At 35.2% G+C, this 24,018-nt stretch overlaps 1 protein-coding gene across 5 annotated transcripts in view; it reads left to right on the forward strand.

Annotated features, from left to right (window-relative positions):
• Positions 1 to 393: 393 nt before the first annotated feature.
• The window catches only part of RTKN2 (rhotekin 2), an 82,213-nt gene continuing 58,588 nt past the window's right edge, over positions 394 to 24,018 (forward strand). The window contains exons 1-3 of one of the 5 annotated variants that reach the window (XM_057737459.1): positions 394 to 637; positions 7,079 to 7,275; positions 21,691 to 21,749. In XM_057737459.1, coding sequence (XP_057593442.1) covers positions 578 to 637; positions 7,079 to 7,275; positions 21,691 to 21,749 — 316 coding nt within the window. In that variant the 5' untranslated portion in view covers positions 394 to 577. Of the gene's footprint in view, positions 638 to 3,249; positions 3,332 to 7,078; positions 7,276 to 21,690; positions 21,750 to 24,018 lie in introns of those variants that run through there. The other 4 variants (XM_057737460.1, XM_057737461.1, XM_057737462.1 and 1 more) reach the window with 4 other exon arrangements.

Consider the following 24,018-nt stretch of genomic DNA (forward strand, 5'->3'; position numbering starts at 1 on the left):
CCTGAGTAATAAGGTCGTGGTCTCTAAGTGACCCCGGGGTGACCGTCTGCGCTGTGTGAGGGAGTCATCGTGGAGGCCGGTGTCCCTTGGTTCTCTGCGAGTGAGACCGCGGGTTGTCCGCGGGAGTCCAGGGACTGCAGCCTTGGGTCAGCGAGCGCTTTGGAGGGCCTTCAGCGGCACGCAGGCCGGAGGCTCCCCGCGCAAAGGGCTTGCCTCGAAAACCACCAGCGCAAAGGTGCACAGGTGCGCTCGGCGACAAAAACGCAGTCCCCACGACCCCGCCCACTCCTGTCCCAGGCCCGCCCACCCCGCAACCGCTGCCTTAAGTCGGCCGGCCGCTCCCTAACCCTCCAGCCCCGCACTGAGAACGGCCTCTGCAAACGCGAGGCCCGGCCGGCGCGGAGCGCGCCCACTGCGCGTGCGCGCGGCGGCTCGCAGGCCCCCTCCCCCCGCCCCTGCCGCGGGACGTGGTACGGCCGGGGCGGCGGTTGGCGTCCTCCGCGGTTCCCAGCCGGGGGCGGGCTTTTCAAATCCTACCTTTGCAGGAGTGGCGGCGGCCCCCGGCTCGGCGCTGGAGATGGAGGGGCAGACCCTAAGGGGACGCGAGCTCCGCCCGGCGGGGCTCCCCGCCCAGCCGGTGAGTGAGGAAGGGGCCCGGCCTTCGCTCCTCAAGCGGTCGTTTTGTCCGGACGCCGGGGAAGCCCCCACTGCGCGGCTCGTATTCCTCCGGGTCCAGAAACAAAGGGAAGCACTAGGCGACTGCGCTTCGGAGGCCCCGGTGGAGCTTGGAAATGTCCCCATTCCCACCTCCCCGCCCCGCCCCCAGTTTTCTTAGGGAGGAAGCAGGCCTGGAACGGGGGGGGGCGACGCCCGAGTCTCGCGGCGCGGTTTTGGGCGCACCTGTCCGCCGCCCCTCCTCCCGGGACTGGGTCTGTTTTGCGAGTGTGGGGAGTGGGAGCCCCGGGGTCTCCCGGAAGCCCACCCGAGGCCGGTGGAGGACAGTTGGCTTAGTACTAGATTTGACGGAAAGCACAATTACTGTAGGAGCTGTGTCGACACACAGTATAAGCTTGGAGCGGGGTGGAGACGCAAACTGCTGCCTCTGACCTTGAGAAAAGGTTGGTTTGATAGTGGATTCTTTTTGAATTGGATGAGACGGAAGTTTGGTGTTTTGCTACTTAGCCATGTAAACTGTGTGTTAGGAACCTTTTTACTTAATATAGTCCAACATTATTTCTTGGCAGCTATTAAAAGGTTATACTTTCCACTCTTAACCTTTAAAGAAAACTTAAAAGAGGGACTTAAAAGAAAACTCTGATGTCTTTGAGCTGGATTTCCACCGCCAGTTTAATCTCCATCTTCTTTTACCTATTTCCGAAGTAGGTTCAACAATATGAAATTCCCAGTTTGTAGGTCAAAATTGGTAGAATAGGAGCAGTTTCTTATGGTCCAACTTATTATCTTTGCCTGGCAACCTGTTTTCTTTTCTGGAAACCTTAGAACCCACAGCAGATAGAAAATTGTTAGAAGGTCTTCATAATGCTGTGAAAAATAAAGCAAGACATTGAATCGTTATGCAAAGAGTGCGGTAACTTTATCAGTAATTTATGCTGTTTTATGCCAGCATTTTAAAAAATTTCAGATATTTTAATGCAAAGTGTTTCTTTTCTGTCCTATTCTGTTATGTACTGTTATGTACTTTTGTTACCGAAGATGGGGTCTGGCAGCTCTCTGCTCAAAGCCAATAAAGAAGCAAGATTGGTGGAAAGGAAAGTTTGCTTTATTTTGGATGCCAGCAAAGTGGGGGGAGGGTGTTGGACTCCTATGCAAAGGAGGACTCCCCTCCCCCCCCACTGACGGGGTCGCGCAGAGCTTTTATAGGCAGAGGGAGGGGGCTATATGTAGAAATAGCACAGCCAGCTCTGACCGTCATCTTGAAATTGGTCATGCAGTGATCAGCATCGTCGTGATTATTTTAAGTACAGTTAATCTTCAGTTCCAGGGTGTTTTGTTCCCATTTCTTTGAGGCCAGTTCTCAGATTGTGGCAGTTTATGTCATAGCTACAGTCTGGTCATCATGTAGTTAACGTCTTCCACCTGGTGGGGGTTTCAGTATCTATAAGACAGCTCAGGAGATATGGTTTTGAATATTATCTACAGTTCTTGAGAAGGAACTAAAGGTCCTCGACTTTGCTTACTGGCTAAATTATTATTATTTTGTCCTGTTTGACTGCTTTTCTTTGCTTCTGCATTTTCTCACTTCTCTGACTAAACTTATTGTTTGGCTAAGGTTTTTCCACAGGCAAAAAGGGAGGCTGAGGACATGGGGGGGCAAGAACCACAGGGTCCTACTCCGTTTCACTTTGATGGTACTAACTATTTTGTTAAATTTGGTTTCTAGTGAATTGGCTATTTCTTGAGGTTCTTGCACTTATTGTATAGGTGTTGGTGAGGCTGATCAAGTATATTTATTAAGCTGTGTGCAGCAGTAAATATTTTGGTATGGTACAAAAGAGACAAGAGAATAAGGTCCTAAAAGAAGTTTAGCTATGTGGAATGAAAATAAATATTTAAATATACATAACAGTTGGATTATTTATATGTGGGAAAGAACAATACTTAATGATTTCTTAGGCGGCAACAAATTAAAATAAATGAGTTGTGGAATTCCTTCTGTTTGGATCTTGCAGAAAAATTGCAAAGTAATAATAGGTTTTAACCTAACTGGAATATTGAGGGTCAGTAGGAGAATTTTATACTTGACTAACACGGATTTTTATTTGTATTTCCTTTGATATTAATGAACCTGCCAGAAGATAGGGATGGGATCAGTAATTTTGAGATGGTCACTCACTAGTGTAACACCTCTGCTCAAACCTTAGAGTTATCTGTGACTACTCACAGCGTAGAATATTGGCTTTGGAGATAGACTGAAGTAAAATCCAACTCTGCTTGTTGTGCAACCTTGAATAAGTTACCCGTCTTTCTAAGTTGCAGTTTCTGCAGTTGTAGAATGGTAAGTTGCTTATCCCAGAAAGTTGTTGGAATTTGAGAACCTCTTAAAGGAATTACTGCAGAACCCAGCACTCATACATGCTTGAGAGATGACTATTTTTGTTGTTATCTTTTGTCCCATTCATCCAAATAGTTGGGGCAGCCACCTGCCTTTTCTTACAAGTGTTTACGCTTTTGAAATCTTTATGAAAATAAAATTCACGAAATAATACTTTCTCATTGCAGAAAAGTAAACGTACAGAAACGTGAATTTAAGAATTGTTTCCAATTCCATTCCCCAGAATGAGCACTGTTAACAATTTCCAGACTTCTCTCTGTACGTAAACAATTCTTAAAATACACACAATTTCTTTTGGAAAAAAATGTATACTGTATATACTCTTCTGCAATCTTTTTCACCTTGGTCTCTTAGCTAACGTGGTTTAACTGTATCCATTAGGTGGGTGATAGTTTCTATCTGGATTACTACAGTTTTCTTACCAGTAGCCCAGCAGCCCAACTGCATTTTTTTTTTTAAGCCTGTGCTTAATTCCAACACTAAGGCCATTTTCTTTGTACTTCCTTTGTGCCATTCTAGCTCTTAAAATCTGGTATATTTCTGTTTTCTACATTATCTACATTTTCACATATAAGTCATGTCTCTGTTTCATTCTTAGCTTTGCCCTATCCATTTATTTTTACCAGCCTGACTTTAAATACCTATGAGATAAGGCTTCTGTTTGACCTGATAGCAAGCCCTTATTTAGAAAACTGAAGAAGAAATATGAAAGGATGGCTGTCTCCCCAGTCTCTGCTCTTCCGGGAGGCTTGAATTCACACATTTCTAAGAGGGATGGATACAGGGAGACATGCTTTTGTCATGGGCCCTAGTCAGTCTTGACTTTGCCATTATGGTTGAGGCAGTGATGATCTTAGCTCCCTACTCTTCCTGTTTGAGGTCAGTAAGCATCACCATTGGATCCTCACCCTCATTACATGATCATTGTTCTCACTGTGATTAGCACTAGATATCACTCCTAGCCTAGCAGCACTTTGTACCCCTTTTTAACTAAAAACAAGTCCTTTGACTCCATGAAGCTTTTCTTGGCTAGGGTAGTTTGCTTGACCAGAGATGTTTTCATGTAAAGTGTAGATTTGTACTATATATTATAGTATACCCTGTACTGAAAGAACTTGCATGGAGAACACAAAACTGGCTAACACAATGGTCCTTTTTTTCTACCCTGAACATGTTAAAAAAAGAAACTAACACAGCATTTTAAATCAACCATACTCCAATTAAAAAAAAAAAAACACACCAATACATACATTAAATGTATCCCACTTGTGTCCGCCCTCCCAAAGCCACATCCATTCCCCACAGAGCAGGGGAGGCAAGGTCATAGTTTACTATGTATGTTTAATTTGGCTGGCTTAGGGATCAGCAAACCACTTCTGTAAAAGGACAAATAGTAAATATTTTCAGCTTTGTGAGTCACACAGTCTCTTTTGAAATTATTCACTCTGCCTTTGTAGCTTGAAAGTAGCCATAGACAATACAAATGGGTGTGGCTGTGCTCCAGTATAAGTTTATTTACAAAAACAGGCACTGGCCAGGCTATAGTTTGCTGCCCCCTGCTCTAACGGATAGAATTCTAATGTAATGTCTGCTAGCTGTATCTCATTTCCTTAATGAATATTTAATCTTACAAATACTGTATTTTTTTTTCAACCCTGACGTTTTACATTTCCTTTCTCCACTATATCCCAAGCCTCTCTAATTTTATGATGTCTTTATCAATAAGTGATAAAGAGAGACAATCTTCACTTACAAGATGGAAACCTTAGAAGTCCAAACTGATTCCTTAGTGTGTCTGTGGCCACCTACTGGCTCTTTAGGGTTGTTGCAACTTTCCAGGTTGCTGGGGAATTTCAAGCAGCCCAGCCCTGGTTTTCTACCTGGGCTGTGCGCTGAAATCACCAGAGGAACTTTAAGAAAAAGCGCAGTTTCCACCTGCAGAGATCCTAGTCGTTTTGGGGTACGTCATAAGCTTACTTTTGTAAGGCCCTTCCTCTCTGCCCGTGGTGATTCTGATGTGCAGCCAGCTTTAAGAAGGACTGTGCTAGTTCAACTGGCTGCCTCACTGTAGTGTTTAAAAAGCAAACTTGAATTTAATGACACCAGATGGTATTTGTTTATATTTGAGTTGTGGGGTAAAGTTATTCATCCCAGTTTTCAGCTCCCTAAGTGCACTGTCCAATACTAACCCGCCTGTCAGAGTTTATTTCTGTAGATATATGGGTCACATAGATAATTCTTATAATTGATTACTAATTACATTAAAGAAGAATTTACTTTGGGACTGATGAGTCATAAAAGGATGAGATGGAGTTGTTTAAATTCAGTCATGTGTAAAGAAGGAAAAGCAGCAAATGACTACATTTATATAGTACATCAGTTTTGAGTTATACTACAAAAGGTTTTTATGTGGTGATTACGTGATGTAATTACAGAAGGTAATTAAACAGATCTGTTTTCTGCATGTGAATAGTACATTTGATTGATTTAGATAGTCAAGTTAAATCATCTGCAGTTTTTCTTTTTTGGGTAATCTTCACAGTCTATTGCTCTAACTTTTCAGCTTTTCTTTTTGAAAAGATTGTCTTTTCAATATCTGGAGCTTTTGTTATGAGGTTTATTCAGATTTTTGATAGAGATTTTATTTCAATTGAAAGGTAAATTGTAACTTTTTTTTTTTTAGCCACAGAAGCCAGGATTATCTCTCTATTTTTGGAAATAGACATACTGAAGCATTATTACATGTTTGTAGTATATTAAAGAGTATCTAGTGATTTATAATTTTTAAAAAGTTTTCACTGAATTAAATCAGAACAGTACATTTCAGTTTATAGCATTTTGATGTTACGTATGAAACTTGTTTATAGAACTAGGCCATTATAAGATCATTATACAGAACAAAAGACTTTCAGAACTAAAATGACTTAGTAGTTTCATGGTGACTCTTAAAACTAAAATAAATATAATTAAAACTGTGTTCTAAATCTCTGTTCCAGGTAGCTAAAAGCTCCTGACATTTTCCTAGCATAGTGCTTTCACTCTCTTGCTCCTGAGATTTTATTTATATCGCTTACCCAGCAGATAGCTGGTTAGCCCCCTGCTGTTACACCTTAGTTCCTCTATTCAACATCTGTTCTTTTTGAAAGTTTTTCCGCTGAATAATTCAGTGTCATCAGTTACCTCTTGCCATCTCACAATGTAACTTATATAGTACATGTGTGTGCTGTATTGTTCACATTGGTTATTGTATTATTGTATTAATTTTCTGAGGCTGCATTATTGTGTTAGTTTACTGAGGCTGCTGTAACAAATTACCGAAACTGAGTGGCTTAAAACAACAGAAGTTTATTCTTTCATAGTTCTGGAGCCCAGAAGCCTGAAATCACAGTATATGCAGGGCCATGTTCCAGCTGAAGGGACTAGAGGAGAATCTGACCTTGCCTTTTCCAGCTTCTGGTGGTTGCTGGCAATACTTGGTGTTCCTTGGTTTGTAAACTCATTATTCCAATCTCTGTCTCCATCTTCACATGGAGTTTTCTTTGTGTCCCCCTGTGTCTTCACGTGGCTTTCCTATGAGGCCAACAGTCATTGGATTTAGAGCCCACACTAATCCAGTATGACCTCATCTTAACTAATTACATCAGCAAAACTACGTCCAAATAAGGTCACATTCTGAGGTTCTGGGAGGACAGGAATATTTGGGGGACACTAATCAACCTTGTACATTTACAGTAAGAATATATAGTATTTCTTACCTTTGTTTCTGTTCTATTTCTCTAGTAGATTATAAAGACTTCCTAATAAAGCAAGAAATTAAGATTTTGCAAAGAGCATTTAAAAATTTTTATACTATCTTACATTAAAACTTTGTTACTTTCCCAATATGTTGTAAAATTATAATACTAGATAGTACATTTTCCATTTATTAGGGATGAAAAGAAATGTTATAATTTTGGGTTTTGCTACCTTTTAAAAATGCTTTTTTTTTTCTCTCTCTCTCTCAAGGACTGCAGCATTCAAGAAAAAATAGATTTAGAAATTCGAATACGAGAAGGGATATGGAAGCTCCTTTCTCTGAGCACTCAGAAAGACCAGATTTTGCATGCACTTAAGAATCTCATGGTGTGCAATGCTCGAATAATGGCTTACACATTGGAGCTGCAGAAATTAGAAGAGCAGATTGCAAATCAAACCGGAAGATGGTTAGTGGCATTGTTTACCTATGGCTTTTAATGTACTTAAATATTTGCATTAAAAACACCATATAATTTAACCTTAAATTTAACCTCAAATGTCAAATCAGCAAAGCTTTTAAAAAATACATTGAAGTAGCCTTTGATATCATAAACATTTTGACAGTAGGGCTCAGAGTAAACTTACTATTAAGGCAGCAAAACTGCAAAACTATGTCCTATGGGCAGTTTTGTGTTCAGTACTTCCAGATTGTCAAATGATGTGGTTAAGAAGCAAGGAGTGAGGAAATATTTTAAGAAGGGCCAAGAATGATATTTGAGTGTATAGAAATGTAAATTTACAAAGACTAATTACTTAAAAAATAAACTTATAAAAAGGTACTAGCTGAGAGTAATGAAAACTTAGGTATAGAAATTGAAATGAGTGGGCAACAAAATTAAAGATATAAGTGGAATTAAAAATATGAATAGGATTCAAAGTATGAATGGAATTAGAGATATGAATGGAAGAGAATTTAAAAATCTTCCAGCACATTCCTTTCATATGGTGAGTGTAAGTTCTAGACAGGCAAGTGGCTTACTCTAGGACACGTTCTAACTAGTGACAGAAGCTAATGAGAGGTTACTTAAGATTTGCTAGATAACTTCTGGTCCTTGTTCTATCTGTCACCCCATGCTGCCCTTTTGGATCAGGCCTAGATTTTGTGTATGAGATTTACATCCTGTCCTATTTACAATGCCGTGTCTTATTTGGACCTTAGAATTGACTCAATTTAGTGGCTAAATTTTGGTTTCCTTTTTAATATAAATGGTTTTACATTATCCATTGTTGATCAGTCTTAAAGCTGTAACACTAGTTAAAAATTTCTTTTTAGACATTAGTGGCCATTGATTGGGTTTTTCACAGTATACCTCCATGAAATTCTTGAAAAGTAAGGTAAAAACAAAGATCAGAGAAAGATTTCTGTAAAAGTAGAATATTGGTGAAATCATGTAATAAATACTCGTGTATGAACTGGCTAATATTTATTAGCTTTACTCTCTTGGGATCACTATTTAATCTCTTTGTGCCTTATTTCCTTCATTATAGTTGACATAATAGTATTTACATTTTGAAAATTAAGATGGTATATATTAAAAACCTAATAATACTTTTTATGTAATTAGTACCCAACATATGTCAAACAATTTTCACTATTATTTATCCTGAGCATTATAAAATGAAATTATTCCAGTTACATAATCTAGTAAAAATATTTTTCAGGTACACATACACTGGATTAAGTCAGTGCTTCCCAAACTGGGTCAAATTACTTAGAGTACAAGATTATGTGTCACAAGATATGCAAAGCCAAGGAGTAAATATGGCATATCTTTTCATAGTATGAATTTTTAAGATAAAGCATAGAAATTTAGAATTGTGACATAGTTTTGGATTATGCTATTCATGGGGATACGTGTTCCTTCTCCCCGTCCTGTACAATGATATTTTGTCAAGGGGGACTGTTTAAGTGGAAGAGTTTGAGAAGCACTTGTTCAAGTACAGTGTGGGACTAAACACTCAATATTATATCATCTCTCACAGTTATATGGAATGTTCCTCTGGGAATCATGTTTGCCCTTCATATTTACATTTTTTAAATATTTATAATGAATTGCAAATTGGCCATTTTCTTAATTTTACAGTAGAACTGAAGTTGCTGGATTTGGAAAAATGTTAAATAAGCTTAATCCCTGTTGGATTTATATAACAAAGATAAGAAAAAATGTCTTTTTTTCTTATCTGAAAAAAAGATAAGACTCTCAACTGAAAATGTGTACAATTAAATAGCTTTGATGCTATATTTGTTTTATATTTGAACATTTATATTTGTTTATCACTCATAGAAATGTTGCCTCCGTTAATTATTGAATTATTTCTTTAAAAAATCTGAATATTCTGTATGAATGATTTGTTTACAACTTCATTTTGTTATGTGTAGATATAACCAGAGGTCACTGATCAAATGTAGCTGGAAGTTATAGCGCTTTCCTTCTTACTACATAAAAATGATCTAAAGATAAAAGAGAATCCCATGATAGTATTTTCAGTTCCTTGAAGAAAGTTATGTAAATTTTACCATTTGACTAGTAAATCCAATATTTATCAAATATCTACAACTTGTAGATACACTTAAGTATTGTGCTAGTGTATCCAAATTCAAAGAACAGAATTTGTCAGAATGTGAGCATATTTTTATATTCAGCAAATATACCTTTAGAGACTCAGCAGTCTGTTCCTTAGCTCAGTTTTGATGGTCTTTAAGATAGAAAAGTGCTCCATTTTTACTTTAATACCAGAATTAAAATAGCATTTTAATGAGTCTACTGCCTACCACTAGTCTACCCTCTCTAAAATTTTGTGATAAAATGTCAAAAAATTAATACAGATAATATATCTAGACTTTTTCAAAGGAGAATAAAATCAATATGAAATGGTAGAATTGAGGAAGGTCTAATGGAAGAATTGGCTCTGAATCTTCTAGATCATAAAGGATGGATAGAGCTTGGTTTGTTGAGTAGGAGGAAAGCAGTATTACAAGAAAGGAAAAATAGCAAAATAAAGCTTAAGGTGAAAGATGAGCGTGAATTATTCAAGAGCAGTGGAGAGATGTGTTTGGTTGACACTGAAGATAAAGCCAGAGTTGAGAAGGAAATGGGAAAGTTTACAGTGATAGATTAACTGACAGCCTTCCAGGTGCCAGATACTGTGCTAGGGTTTCACAAATATCACATCACAGACTGAGAGAGGTATAAATTTCTTTATTAAAGATCTGGGAACAGGGGCTAAGAAATATGAGATAACTGTTTCAAAGGGCACACAGTGACTCTGTCGCTGGCACGTGAACCCAAATGACTTAAAAGCCTTAGAACACTCAGCCCTCCCCAAAGAAGCCCACGTACTTTGTACAACCCCAGGCTGCCCTGGTAAGTTATTATAGGGCTTTACATTTATTTCGTTGTTTTTAATCTTTTATCATTTTATTTTCAGCAAGAAAGTGGCATGATAAAATAGGTGTTTAGGAAGGTTATCTGGCTGTAGAGTATTGAAAAGGGCGGTGAGACAAAATAATTGAAATAATCCATTTTTAGGGAAAATATTTAAGAACAGGCAGATAGAGAAGTGATCATCAAATAAGTAACTTTTGATGAGATAAATGAGTTAAAAACTAGTGCATGAGTTTTGGGTTTTTCTAATAGATATTTACTCAAAGTCCTCTTGGTACAGAAACAACCATTCTGCCAACAGTTTCAGTTATTTCTCAATTTATTATGAATTTATTAAAGTAAGCAAATAGTCTTCATTTTATAACCTGTTTAAACTCGGGTTTCAGGAAAGAGTTAAGTCCTAATGCCCCAAGACATGCATTGTATACAAGGACTTAACTTCTGTGTATCTAGAATAGTGCTAATTTGGTACCATTCTTGGTACCAAAGAAAATTGAGAAAATTTTGAGAAAATATTGAGAAAATAGTCACTCTCTCTGGTTTAGTTGAGAAACTCCACTTGAGCAATCAGTGATACAGTCATATCATTTATTCTTTTTTTTAACCACCTATCTGAGAATATTGGTAACTGGTTAAATGTCCCATTACCATAAAGTCCTAATAACGGAACAGAAGCTTTGTTCTCCTTAATTGTATATAATTATGAAACACCTTCTGGTATACTATCTATTTTTTACATATAAATATGCAAAAGATACTCAGGTTTGTGTAAAATTCGTATTAGAGTTAGGATGACTCAAAAAAAAAAAAAAAGTGGAATATAGAAAGCTTTCTAGGTTGAGTAGACAGTAGCTAGTGAGGATGAGGAGTGGAGCCCGGACAGCTTACTGCCTTAGTTCAGAGGATCAGATTGCTTGGTTACAGCAGTCTGTCAATATGCTAGTCTTTTAACTGGTAAACAAGACTATCTCCCTACCATTTTCCTGCACGTTATAGCCATATGTATCTACTTAAAAGGCTTGCTTATATTGGTCCACTTGTTAAAAAACAGCTAATGGTCTCCATTTACTAAAATTCCTTAGGTAGGCATAGCATTTCAGGATCTTTGTGGTCTGATCTCAAACTACTTTCATACTAGTTTACAAATTAGTTTGTAACTTTCTATTTTACAAATGTATTTCATCCAAATGCTTGATCTGTGTTCCCAAAATGTTTCTTGAATTTTTCTGTGTTCAATGCTTTTGCTTATGCTGAAGTGCCCTCTTCCATTTCCATTTCAAAAGACCTCTATTGTTCTGCAGTACTCTACTTGCACCATCAAAGTTTCCTTTGTAATTGTATTCAGAAAAAGATCACTTCTTCCATTATGCTCATAGTAAGGACCCAAAAAATGATTATTTGCCTCCTCTTAGTTCTAGTTGCATCTGAACCATGAATATCTTGCTGTAATATGCTATATTCTAGTATTCTATATTCCATTTATGAACATGTATTTTCAATTAAATTATAAACTTTTGGGGGCAGGGACAACGTCTGGTTCTTACTTATTAGTGAAATAGAGATGAGGTCACCACTCATTTCATAGGGTTATTTTGAGGATTTAGTACCTGGAGCTTGGAGGCAACTCAACTAATGTTGATTCTTTTCTCTTTCTCCTTTGTATCCCCCAGAACACCTAACAGTGCTGTATCACTATTTAAGAATAATTAACTCGTGCTTCGTAATATTTTGCCTCATCCTCCCTTCTATGTGTATAATGAACAAATATGGCTCATAATTTAATAATAGTTAATTATATGGCAGTTACTCCTTTTTCTTCTTGTTACTTTCTTCCATGTGCCTGGTTTTAATTGTTTTTGTTGGCCTCTGTGCTTGCCATGTTCCAGATTGTCAATTATTATTCTCTACTTCGCTCACTTTTTTAAAACCAACTTTTTATTACGAAATTTCACATGTAAAAAGTTGTAAGAATAGTATGATACACATCATGTATATTCTCCACCTGGAAGGACCAGTCAATAGTTTGTCATATATATTTATCCACTCTCCTTCTCTATCTTTGTACTTCTACACACACAGACACATGCACACATGCGTGTTTTTCTTTTTCTGTATTGAACCGTTTGAAAATAAATTGCAAACAACATGGCGTGTATATCTCAATAGGTCAGTATCTTCTAAAAACAAGAACATTCTCCTACATAACTAAAATATGATTATCGTATGTAAAATATTGACAGTAATTCCATGATAATCAACTAATATTCAGTCCATAGTTGTCAAAAGAAAATTCTTTATAGTTGCTTTTCCAAAAGCAGAATTCAACCAGGATTCATTTGGTTATGTTTCTTTAGTTTCTTTAATCATTTTACCTTTTTCTAAAAACTCCTTGCCATTGATGCTTTGAGGAGTCTAGACTTTAAAAAATATCCTTTAAAAATATTCTGTGTTTTATATTTGTCATTTAGAGGAGGGGAAAATTTCCCCTCTATCCCTCTTGCTCCTTTTGACTGGTCTAATAATTAAATAGATACAAGACAGATTAATAGGAGAAAAACGATTTTAATTTTGTATGTGTGGTGATCCAACAGGTATAGATTCAAGTGACCAAAGCAGGTTGTTTGTATACCTTTTTAGACAAAGAATAAATTATTTGTGAAGATTTGACCAAAAAAAGGGGGTTTGGGCTTGGAACAGCAAATTAATGAAGAAGTAATGAAGTTCGGGGCAGAGGAAGCTGTGTAAACAAACTCCTTATCTCTGGTGATAAGGATGACCTCCATCCTCCAATATAGGGAGGACATCTTCCCATGGGAGCTTTGTTTCCTGCTTTCATGGGAACAAAGGAGGGTTAGGGTGTTGTTCTTGCATGGGCTGTTTCTCAAGTAACTTTAATTCAAAATAGTAAATATGCCACTTTGGCACATTTTGGGGTGGCCTTCCTGAAGCCCCATCATCTAATTGGTTCTTTATGGTACTAGTGAACCTTTCCTCATATTCCCTGTTTTTGCTGTAACTGGAAATTGGATCTCAAGACTTAATCAGACTTAGGTTAAACATTTTTTGCAAGAAGTTTTCTAAGTGAGGTTGGGTATTGTATATGCTGCCAATGTGATACAATATGATATTTGTTTTTACCACTCTAAATGATGCTGAGTTTGATCCCTTAGTTTAGATTGCAGTTGCCACATTTCTCCTCTGTGGTATAATGGTTTTCCCTTTGCTTTTCATAAGTAATCTTTTGGGCTATTACATTGGGGCTGGGAGAATATTCTGTTATCCACCAAGCTTTCACTTAATGATTGTATCCATTTACGATCCTTGCCAAAATTATTAGGGCTTTACAAGACAGTGATTATCTAATCCTATTATTTTTTCTATACTTTTCAGCTAATATTCTTCTGTAAGGAAGGGCATTCCTCTTCCTCTCTGCGTAGATTTGTGGATTTTTGTTTATTCAATATGTTATTAGCATTTATAGTCATTAATCTTTTTGATAGATTAAACTGTCCCAATTTTGTTCATTGAAAGTTCCTTCAAACTGGCTTCTTTGTTCTTTTGACTTGCCTCTCTATTAGTCTTCAAGAACTTTCTAACTTTCTGGCACAAAAGGCTTGCCTTGTATTTTCTGTGGCTTTGACCTAGAATCAGCCATTAATGAGTCCTGATTCCCTTTAATGGTGAATGGTATTTTGAATCCAAGATGTGGGCACTAGGTGTGCCATTGTTATTGAGGGTCACTACTTTTAGGCCTTGTAAAGGACATAGCTATGGGAAAGACTTTTTTAAAATTCATGAGTTTGTATTGATATTTATAGGTTTTGTTTTCTTGAATTACTTTATTTTATATTTGTATCTCTTTTTTTATTCTGAAAATCTTAATTCCTAACCAACAGTAATATATTTCCTAATTTGTTTTTACTATGATTATATAAAATAGTTTCATAATTACGATACCAATATGATTGCTAACATAAACCCACCTGGGCAAGTTCAAGATGTCCTTACAGTTCTTTTCCAACATACAGAAATTATGAAAACTTTCCAATGTACAGAAAAGTTAAAAAAATTGTACAGTGAAGACTGATATATCTACCACCTAGAGTCTACAGTTATTATTTTACTGTATTTACTTTATTCTACATCTGTCCTTCTATTCATCTCTCAATTCATCTTATTTTTTATGATGCAGTTCAGAGAAAGTTCTTTTGTGTGTGTGTATGTGTGTATACATACAAATATACATACATTCTTGTGGATAAAGGAATAGGAGACTATGTTTAAAAGTTACTTAAAATGATCTTTTTCTCTCTGTGTGGTTATGTCAGTTTCATAAACAGTCATTCATTACTTGTGTCAGTTCGGGGTCACCTTTTTTCCCTCTTTGAATAAATCATGCTTTCTGGATATGTCATGTTTCTTTTTCCCCAGTGCTGTATTAGTGGTAACTGCCTCTATCCTCTCTTCAAGAAACAACCACTGTTCTGTTCTGTTTTGTTTTGTTCTGTTTTTTTCCCACCGTAGGTTTTACATGTCCTAGAACTTCATATAAATGGAATTGTCCAGTATGCACCCTATTCTTTTCATCAGCATAATTAATACTTTTGAGATTCTTAAAGTAGCTAGCATATGTCAGTGATTTGTTCCTCTTTATTGATAAGCAGTATTTCACTGTATGAATATACCATGGTGCCACTTCCTTCCTCTGGGGTTGACTTTTCTCCAGTTTCTTCCTAGTTTTGGTTGCTTGCCAGTCCTTTCAAGTAGTTGTTTTTTAAATAGTTTTTCCATATTTTATATTGTTTTCTGTGGGAGAATTTCTCTGATATGAGCTACTCTTACTCTAACATTACCAAAAGAGAAATTCATTGTGTTGTATTGAACAAATAAATTTTTTTTTTTTTTACTTTATGAAATATTTTAAAATTTTCTTTTTGACGTATATGGTCAATTTTCATGACTGTCTTATAGGCTTTTGAAGTTATATTTCTTTTTATCAGAGGACAAATTTGATACATATGTGTTTATATATATGCAAAAGATCTATGTTATTATGTTTTTATTTTTTGACCACTTAAACTATCTTGGACTGAAAGATATAGGTTAAGATTTTTATTATTAAGGTTTTGCTGTCTTACCTTTGTATATTCTGTGCTTTCTGTTTTATGAAACATTTGGTACTTTTGTACTTGTTATATATTCATTGCCAATTGCAGCCTTTAGCATTATAAAGTGTCCTTTTGTTGTTGCTGTCCTAAAATACTTTTGGATCTGAGTTCTACAGTTTCCTGATAACAAGATCATATACCCTAATTTCTTATTGTTTGCATTTGTTTGGTGTATCCTTGTCCATCTCTTTATTAGTCTTTATGAATTGTTTTGTTGAAGGTGTTTCTTGTATTCATCCAGAGTTGGGTTTTACATTATGAGCCTATCTGAAAATTGTTTTTCTAGAGGGGTTAAGCATATTTACATATATATTATTGATATATTTGTTTCAGCTTTGTCATATTCTTTTATGTTAATTTATGTGTATTATAATTTTAGCTTGTATTTTACTGTGTGGTCTGTTTTTTTTAATTTAAGAACAGTTGTATTGGTCATAGTAGTTACTAGAACTTTATGTTTAAAAACTATATATTGATAACTTTATAATGACCTTAGTTCTTTTTTTCTTACTTAGGCGTCTCCTATTTTGTTTTTCTGCTCTAAATGATATCATTTTGTTTCCACTTACTATTTACTGTGTGGAAATCAATGAACTTATTCTATTTTCCCATTTCCTTCTTGTCTACTTTTCTATCTTCCTTTTTTTAGAGTTATATTTCTCCTTTGGTAAGTAGATAGTGTTTACATACTAATCCTGTACTTGTAGCTTCACCTTTGTTTTAGTCTTTGATCTGCAATTAAATATATATAATGTTCACCACCAGTCCTTCTGTTGTACTTTCCAAAATCATCTCTTGTTTAGAGGAAGCTCATGAGCTAGTAAATTCCTCAACATGAGTAGTTTTCTTCACATTCTTGCATGTTTTAAGTACTTTTCTTTAGTGTTGGTGCCTTAAGTGCAGTTTGGTTGGATACAAAATCCTCAGCCAACACTTTTCTTTCCTTGAGTTCCTTGAATACTGTGCTCCATTGTTGTCTTGTTACCAGCAAAATCTAATATCTAATTTTTTTTCCCCTTTGTGGGCTGATTTTCTTCCTTTGTAAATGACTTTATCTTTTATTATGGAAGCTGGAAGTTGTTTTCTTTATTGTAAAGGCCGGTAATTTTACTGGCGTATGACTAAGGCTGAGCATTTTGGCTCATTTAGTGCCCTTTAAATATATATATATTCAATTCTTTTATTTTCAGAAAGTTTCCCTGGAGTTAAAGCCTCCAGAAAAAAAGCATTAATTCTATACTATCTCATTATTTTATTTTTCTTATTTAAGGACTCCAGTTGCACACAAGTTGGATCCTCTTTGCCTGTCTTCTATGTCTATCACTTTCTCTTTGATGTTTTTAAACTCTTTATTTTGGTTCTTTTGGTTCTCATCCCCTGTGTCCCTTAGTATACTTTCAGTTTTATATTTTTGTCCTTGGGCACCTTGTATTTTGCCCTTCATTTTAGAAATGAGTTTATTTTTTTCCAATTTCTTTCCTTGTTCTCTCATTTTTGTTTCCTTTTTGCATTGTTTACGTGCTATTTATTCTTTACTAGTGTGAGGTGTTAGATTTCAGATGCCTGGTTTCTCTCATATTTGCAATAGCTTATTTAGCTACACTTAATTCATTTGGGAGTATTGTGTTACTTTTTTTGTTATTCTATATTTTTTGGAAAGTGGTTGGTGGGGTATTTTTTATCAACTGAAACATTATGATTCTTTCCACTTTCATTTTATAGTAGCTTTCTATGGGTGTTTGGATTCGTTTTTTGATCCCTAATGAAATATGTAGGATGTAGGATTTTCCTGGGCCAAGTGATGCTGGTGGGGAGGGAGGTGGGTAAAAGGGCTTACTTGGTTTCTTAGTTCAAGAGTGCTTTCTATTATTGGAACTATGAAAAGTAGTTTCTTTAATAAATGGTTCTTTTTGGGATATTGGTTGGTTGGTTTTCTGATACTTTGATACTGTTTTGTTTCTTAGGGTTTTTAACTTCAGTTGCTTTCTCCTTTGCTCCTCCTCCTCTCCCTCCCCCTTCTCCTTCCTTTATCCTCCTCCTCCTCTCCTTTTTTTTTTTTTTTCATGGCCAAGCCCTCAAAGGGTACCTCCCCTATTGTGTGTCTCTCTTCTCCACAAGACTAACAACTTCTGAACCAGAATTACTTTGCAGCCCCTACCAGTGCTGTGGCAACCATCAGGTTTTATATCCATTCTCTTTTCTTATGATCTTCTAGAGGAGATCATAAGTTGATCTTGTTTGTGTTTTGCAATACATGACTCTTTACTTGAGTAAGGCCTCCAGGAGCTGGCTTTGATGTTTTCAGTTGTTAATTTCCTCTCTTACATGTAAATCTAAGTTTGTAATAGTCTCTGTTTTCTAGTTATGCTGTCAGTATGGACTGTAGATGATTTTATTTGCTTTCCTTGTTGATGTGAAACCTTTTGTAGGATTTCCTGAAGAGATTCGAATTTAGGTGGCTACCATTATTTTATAGAAACTGGGAAATCATATTCTGATCTCTTTTAACAAATGATTTAGTGCCTCTTCCACATAAGCTCCAAGTTAATACTGAAGCAAAAAATACAAATATTCACAAAGCAATCTTAGTATTTGTGTAGCATTTCTAAGAATGATACAGAATGCATTAAAAATATTATTTCATTCAGTAGCTATGAGGTAAGTAGATACTTCCCACAGTTTACAGATAGGATACTGAGGCTAAGAGGTTAACAGCAGCTCATTAACTAGCTGTTGATGGGTAAGAGTCACAACTAAGACTGCAGTCTAAATTACTAACTCTACTGCTTGCTCCACCAAAATGACCATATCCTATTTTACTTCATTTAGTATTCACTAAATACTTATTGAGTGCCTTAGAATGTACTGGGCTGTATACCAGGCACTGATGATTGAGCAGGGAACAAAAATAGCCCCCAAAATCCCTGTTACAGAGCTTACATTTTAGCAATGACATTCTCTCCTACCCCAACCCACTAGTCTGTCTCTTGGCTTAACTTCTTAAAACCTTATTTGGCTTTGTGAAAATGCTAGTCAAAGACATTTACAGGACCTAATTTTATGTATCTTTCAATATAATTGTGATTTTAATAATGCCACAAAAACTAAATAGTTTCTTATACTACAGTTGCCTAGTTTAATTGCTTATATGCTATAACATAAACAAAAATTTTAAAAAATGTAGATTGCCAGTGAAAATTACATACAGCTGGTATTTCTGCAATAAAACATGGTATGTTAAAGACATTACTGATTTTATTTTTTGTAAACTTTATGTTGTTTGGTATCTGTTGAAAGAGGTTGTTATCTCAAAGTTTGAAGTAGAAAACTCATCTTCTCAACTTAAGATGCTTATGAAGGTATTAATTTTATACTTCGTAGTTTTAGGATGGTTTCAAATTTCATGTTAAGCATTTCTGAGTGTTTTAGTTTTCACTTATTTGCACAAGTGGTGAAGAATTTTATAACCTGCTTTCAAATAATAGAATCCTATTTACAATTCCATTGCTTTGTTAAGAAACTATAAAATACTTTCATCATTGTGTTATTTCTCATCGTATCATGTTAATTCTGGCAAAGAAATGCTATTTTAAATTCCCAAATGGAACAATATAAAATAATCTGTATTTACTCAGCCAATTTTATTACAGAGTTTTGAGCAACAAAGTAGCTGATTGGCACCCTCTGTTGGTCATTTTATTTACCTACAGGCAGAAATATAAGTTAATAAAGTTAAAAGTTTGCCTTTTTTATTTTTATCTCTGTCTTTTAAATTAGTTTTTACAAGTTTTACCAAAATAGTGCTCTAAATCAGGTTCATAAGAATAAGGTATGCTATTATTTAGCTGTGCTTTTGCTTGAATGATTTTGTGGTTGTTTGCTTTTTCCTCAGACCTGCTATCTAATTGTAGCATTTAGAATTGGCATTAACGTTGCAAATTTTAAAACAAGTATTTATTTTACTGTGGCAAACTATTAGCTACAGTATCACATTATTAAACAGATAATGTTTGACAATTTTATTGTCAATTTGGATTAATTAGAAAAACATCACATGTTAGCACCGTCAATAACAGTTGAGGAGTTATTTGAATTGAAAATAATTTGAGCTTCTGGAATATGAGGCTGGATTACTTTAGTTCATCTCTCAATTTTTTAAAGACAGACTTAATTATTCTGTAAGATTATATGGTTAATTAGATTTATATTATAGTTTGATAATATTTCTGTATAATAGGTTTGTTGACTGGTCCTGAAAATGCCTATGCAGATAATTTATAGTTATAGGGAAGAAAGCTGTACTCTGCCAGTTGATTGAATAGTTTGGAGGGGAAAAAATATTTTTGGTAAATATTTAGCAAGTTTGCTTTTGGTGATTCTAGTATTTTAGAATTTCACTTGTCTGCCAAAGCCTCAAGTTTAATCCAATTTAGTAATGCCTGATGGATTTCAGTTCTAGCATAATCTATGATGTAGTCCGTAATACTCAAGTTACTTACTGTATTAGAGCTTCCTTGTATTTTTTCACTGAAAAAAATATTTTAAGAATTTATATTATGCATTGCTCATATAGAAGGTGTTTTTAGAAATATTACTTACAAATGCCAACCAACTGTATTTATATTGTATTTCTTGTACCAATTTGAGGAAATTGAGATTCTGTGTTTGGTTTCTAGTGGGCCTTTCAGTATATTATTTTTACCACAACATAGTATACTACTCAATTGAACTTTTCACTCTGATGAACTAATAAGCCAGCTAAAATTCTCCAACATGACAAGCTGGCCTTGAGTATAAAATATTGAAGTTGACTTTTTTTTAAATTTATGATTCAACAAAACATTATTTTGAAATAGTGAGTACATTTATTTTTCACTGAGTGAATTCCCTATTTTAAGTTAAATACCAGTGTGACCATAAAGTAATTAGATAGGATCCTGAGAATTTATGGCTTTAAGTCTACTATATTACTTCAGTTATACCTAGTACTTGATTCTATAAATACCATGTAAATGTCCCATATAAGCTTATCGACTTAACGTACATCAGTAAATTATTTTTGCTCCTTTGGAATATATTTCACCTGTAATACTTTTGTGCTTAATCAACTAAAAGAGTTAAAAAAGTAGAATGATATATTTTGTTTTCAAATTTTGATGCATGTTAATGAGTATATATGCAATCTTTTTAACAAGGCTACTGAAATGCGTTAAGGTGTGTCATTACTCTTTTTAAACTTAGTGAGATATACATCAAACTCTCACCCAGTTTTTCTCCAAAAGCCCTCTTAGAATCAAAAGAGTATTCAAATGAAAAGTTTCTATCTTATCACATATTTGAAGTACCTGATTAAATTAACTAGCAGTTAATTGGATAACCAAATTAGAAACCAAAGAAGAGTGCAAAGAAGAACACTCCTGCATACATTGCTCTGTAAACAGAATGCTAATCTCTAAATACAGGTTATTAGGAAACAAGATATTGGAGAACTATTCAGAGATGGGATTGATTTCATCTAATGGAAGATAACTGTTTTGAAAAATTTTTTTATGATAATAGTATATTCTACAGTCAGGCCTGGAAGTGTCTTATATCCCAAGAATTTCCTTTGAGACATTTTCTATTGTCATGATAATATTTTCCTCTCCATATTTTATTCTCTCTAAAGGGCCACTCCCTTCCTTTGCCACCTTAATTAATTTATTGTTTCAGTGTATGCTTAGTTTTTTAGAACTTCAAGGAAATGAAATATAATATTACTGCACATGAATATGTAGCAGAGAGTAATTTTTAAAATATTTGTTAGATTTTATGAGGATAAGATACTCTTGGGCAGCAAGTTCATGGTTGGGAAGATCATTAATTTTTTCAGGCAACTATAATCTGGTATGCTAGAAATGTAATTTATGAAGTGGTGACCCAAGGTATTATACTTCTTAGGACCTGTACAGATATTGCACATCTTTTTTATAAATGTAAGAGATCACAAAAGGCTTTCACTGTAGAGTAAGCCATTATATAATCATCAAGGAATGTAAAGCTTATATGAAAAAATCAAAGAGAATGGCTCTATATATTTCTTTTAAAGCCGGCTAGCTGTTGACTACAGATCATAAAGTTTGAGTCAAATAGTTTATATTAACTGGAAGTCATTATTATTCGAGGATATGTGTTTGTTTTTGATATTTAGGCATTTGTAAAAGATTGTTAAAGCTATTGCTTATTAGAGATCTTTTTTTCATTAGGTTTGTTTTTTTTCTTTTGACAGTGATGTGAATTCTGAAAGTAAAGCACGAACAGCATGTAAGGGAAAGATTGCCATATCAGGTATGCTATAATGGATCATTTTTATATTGCTCAATAATTTCTATAAAGTAACTTCCTAGAGTTAGTGGAGTTTTTTAATTTCCTATGTCCATTTTATTTTTTCATTTTATTTTTCATACCTCTCTTAGAATATTTGTTCTAAAACACTGTTTTCATCATTATGGTCTACATTTGTGTAGAATTTTACAATTTGAGAAAACCGTTTCATGTATGTTAAATATATCACACAGTTTTCTCCTCAGTGCAACACTACAAAATAGGTAAGGTAGTTCTCTTTTTCTACAGACTTGGAGGTTCAGTGACTTCCTGTAAGTGGTTGAGCTGGGCTGCAAACTCAAGTCTTTTGACTCTCCATTCCTTTTCTGCTCAGAAGTTTCAATACTGTTTTTAATGTTTGTCTACTCCAGAATTTCCATGAGGGTTGGAACCATGTTTGCTTTGTTCATCGCTGTACACCCAGAAGTTAACACAGTACTTGTACGTGGTTATTACCCAGTGAATATTGATTGGATGGATGACTACACTCCATCGGCCATAGGATAGAGACTAGACTTCACCCCAGAGTTTTCTGTTCTGACGCAACTATTTTTTTAGTCATATTTTCCACTATTCCTATACATAAGCTGTCTGCTTCAGCCAGACATTTCTTTCTCTGTTCTGTCAACACACCCTATGTTCCTGACACCCAGTTAGCTCTTGAAATAACTGTAATATCTTCAGGATCTATTTGCTCGTCTATGAAGCCTTCCCTGTCATCATTCCAGCTAGGAATGATGTTGCCCTTCTCTGAATTCTGAATGCAGTTAGGAGACCGTTTACCACTAGATGGCACTTATGCTGTGTTGTCTCAGTTTCTCCAAAGTGTTAAGGAAGCTAAAGACAATGGCTTGGAGATGCCACAGATTGAAGTGAATAAATATATGGCTGACTTGTGTGTATGCTAGTTAGGTAATGTATCTTTTATAAATATTATATCATTGGTACATTTTGGAAACAATAGACCTCCAGCAGTCATTAAGTAATAACTAGTTCATTTCATTGGCTAAAAGCCTTGTTCTCTTGGTTCCAGGGAGCCTGCTGCTGCATTTCAGGCCCTCTCACCCAAGGAACTGTTTTTAGAAATGTCTTCATGGTAAACAAAAATTCTCCTACAGGAAGGATAGACCTGAATTTTACATATGACATAATTGTCCTAAATCAGAGGAATTACCCTCAGCAAAAATTCTTCAGAAAAATAACTGAACTATATGTAAAAAATCTGTTTCTTGTTTTATAGTTATTTGTATTTATGTTTTCATCTTTGCAATTATGAGTGGAATAAAACATGTTTTATATCTTACTTATCCTTTTGATGCCAAACATAGCACTTTTACATATTAGTTGTTCACTATGCTCAATACATTTTAATGTGAAAAAACAAAATATGGATCTTTAAAGGGGATTTTCTAAAAATACTTAAACATAATCCTCCATTCCTTTCTTCCGATAATGTGCCACCCAGTACACAAATGAAACGTGTTAAATTACAATTGAAGACTGAATGCCATGATAGAGTTAGCCTCTATTGTTATTTCATAATTGTTTATTGACTGCAGCAATTCATGAAATTAGCATTAGCTGTCCATTTAGAAGAGTGTTTAAATAAAAGCATTTAAAGTAAGAGAGAAAACTAGTCTTTTGACCACAAATACTCAATTGTAGAAATTAAACTTATTTCTGCATGTGTTCCTTCTTTTTAAAAATATAATTTTAAATTAAGGAGCTAGAAGTGTCAGAAAATGGGATAAGTATGTAATTTCTTTTCATTTTCGCTTAGACTTAATTATATCTTTGTGTATTTGTAAAAGAAAAACAAAGAACATTAAAAACTAATTCACCTTTATAAATCCATTTTCTTTTGACATGGGAATGAAAATGTGACTTTTGTTTTGATCAAAATGAAGATTTGCAACAAAATCTCATAATGTTTCTGAGGTTACATTGATTTTCAGGAGATACCTGGGTTTTCTGTTTCCAGCTTCACCTCTCACTGGCAGGATCTTTATATAAGTAAAAACAATAATTGAGGTTTATCCTGATTGTTTCTGCTAAACACCAAATAATTGTATATGGTAATTGTCTCAGCCTATTGCTAATTCAATGACTAAAGCCAAATCAGTTCACAAGGTACCTCAACTTTCACTTTGGAAAATGATAGACTTCTAGGACCTGCTAGCATCAAGTTAGCTATCCTATTACGGCTCTTTCAGTTTACCATTAAAGTGTCAGT

The sequence above is a fragment of the Hippopotamus amphibius genome, chromosome 5 (genome assembly GCF_030028045.1).
Source record: "Hippopotamus amphibius kiboko isolate mHipAmp2 chromosome 5, mHipAmp2.hap2, whole genome shotgun sequence".
NCBI lineage: Eukaryota > Metazoa > Chordata > Mammalia > Artiodactyla > Hippopotamidae > Hippopotamus > Hippopotamus amphibius.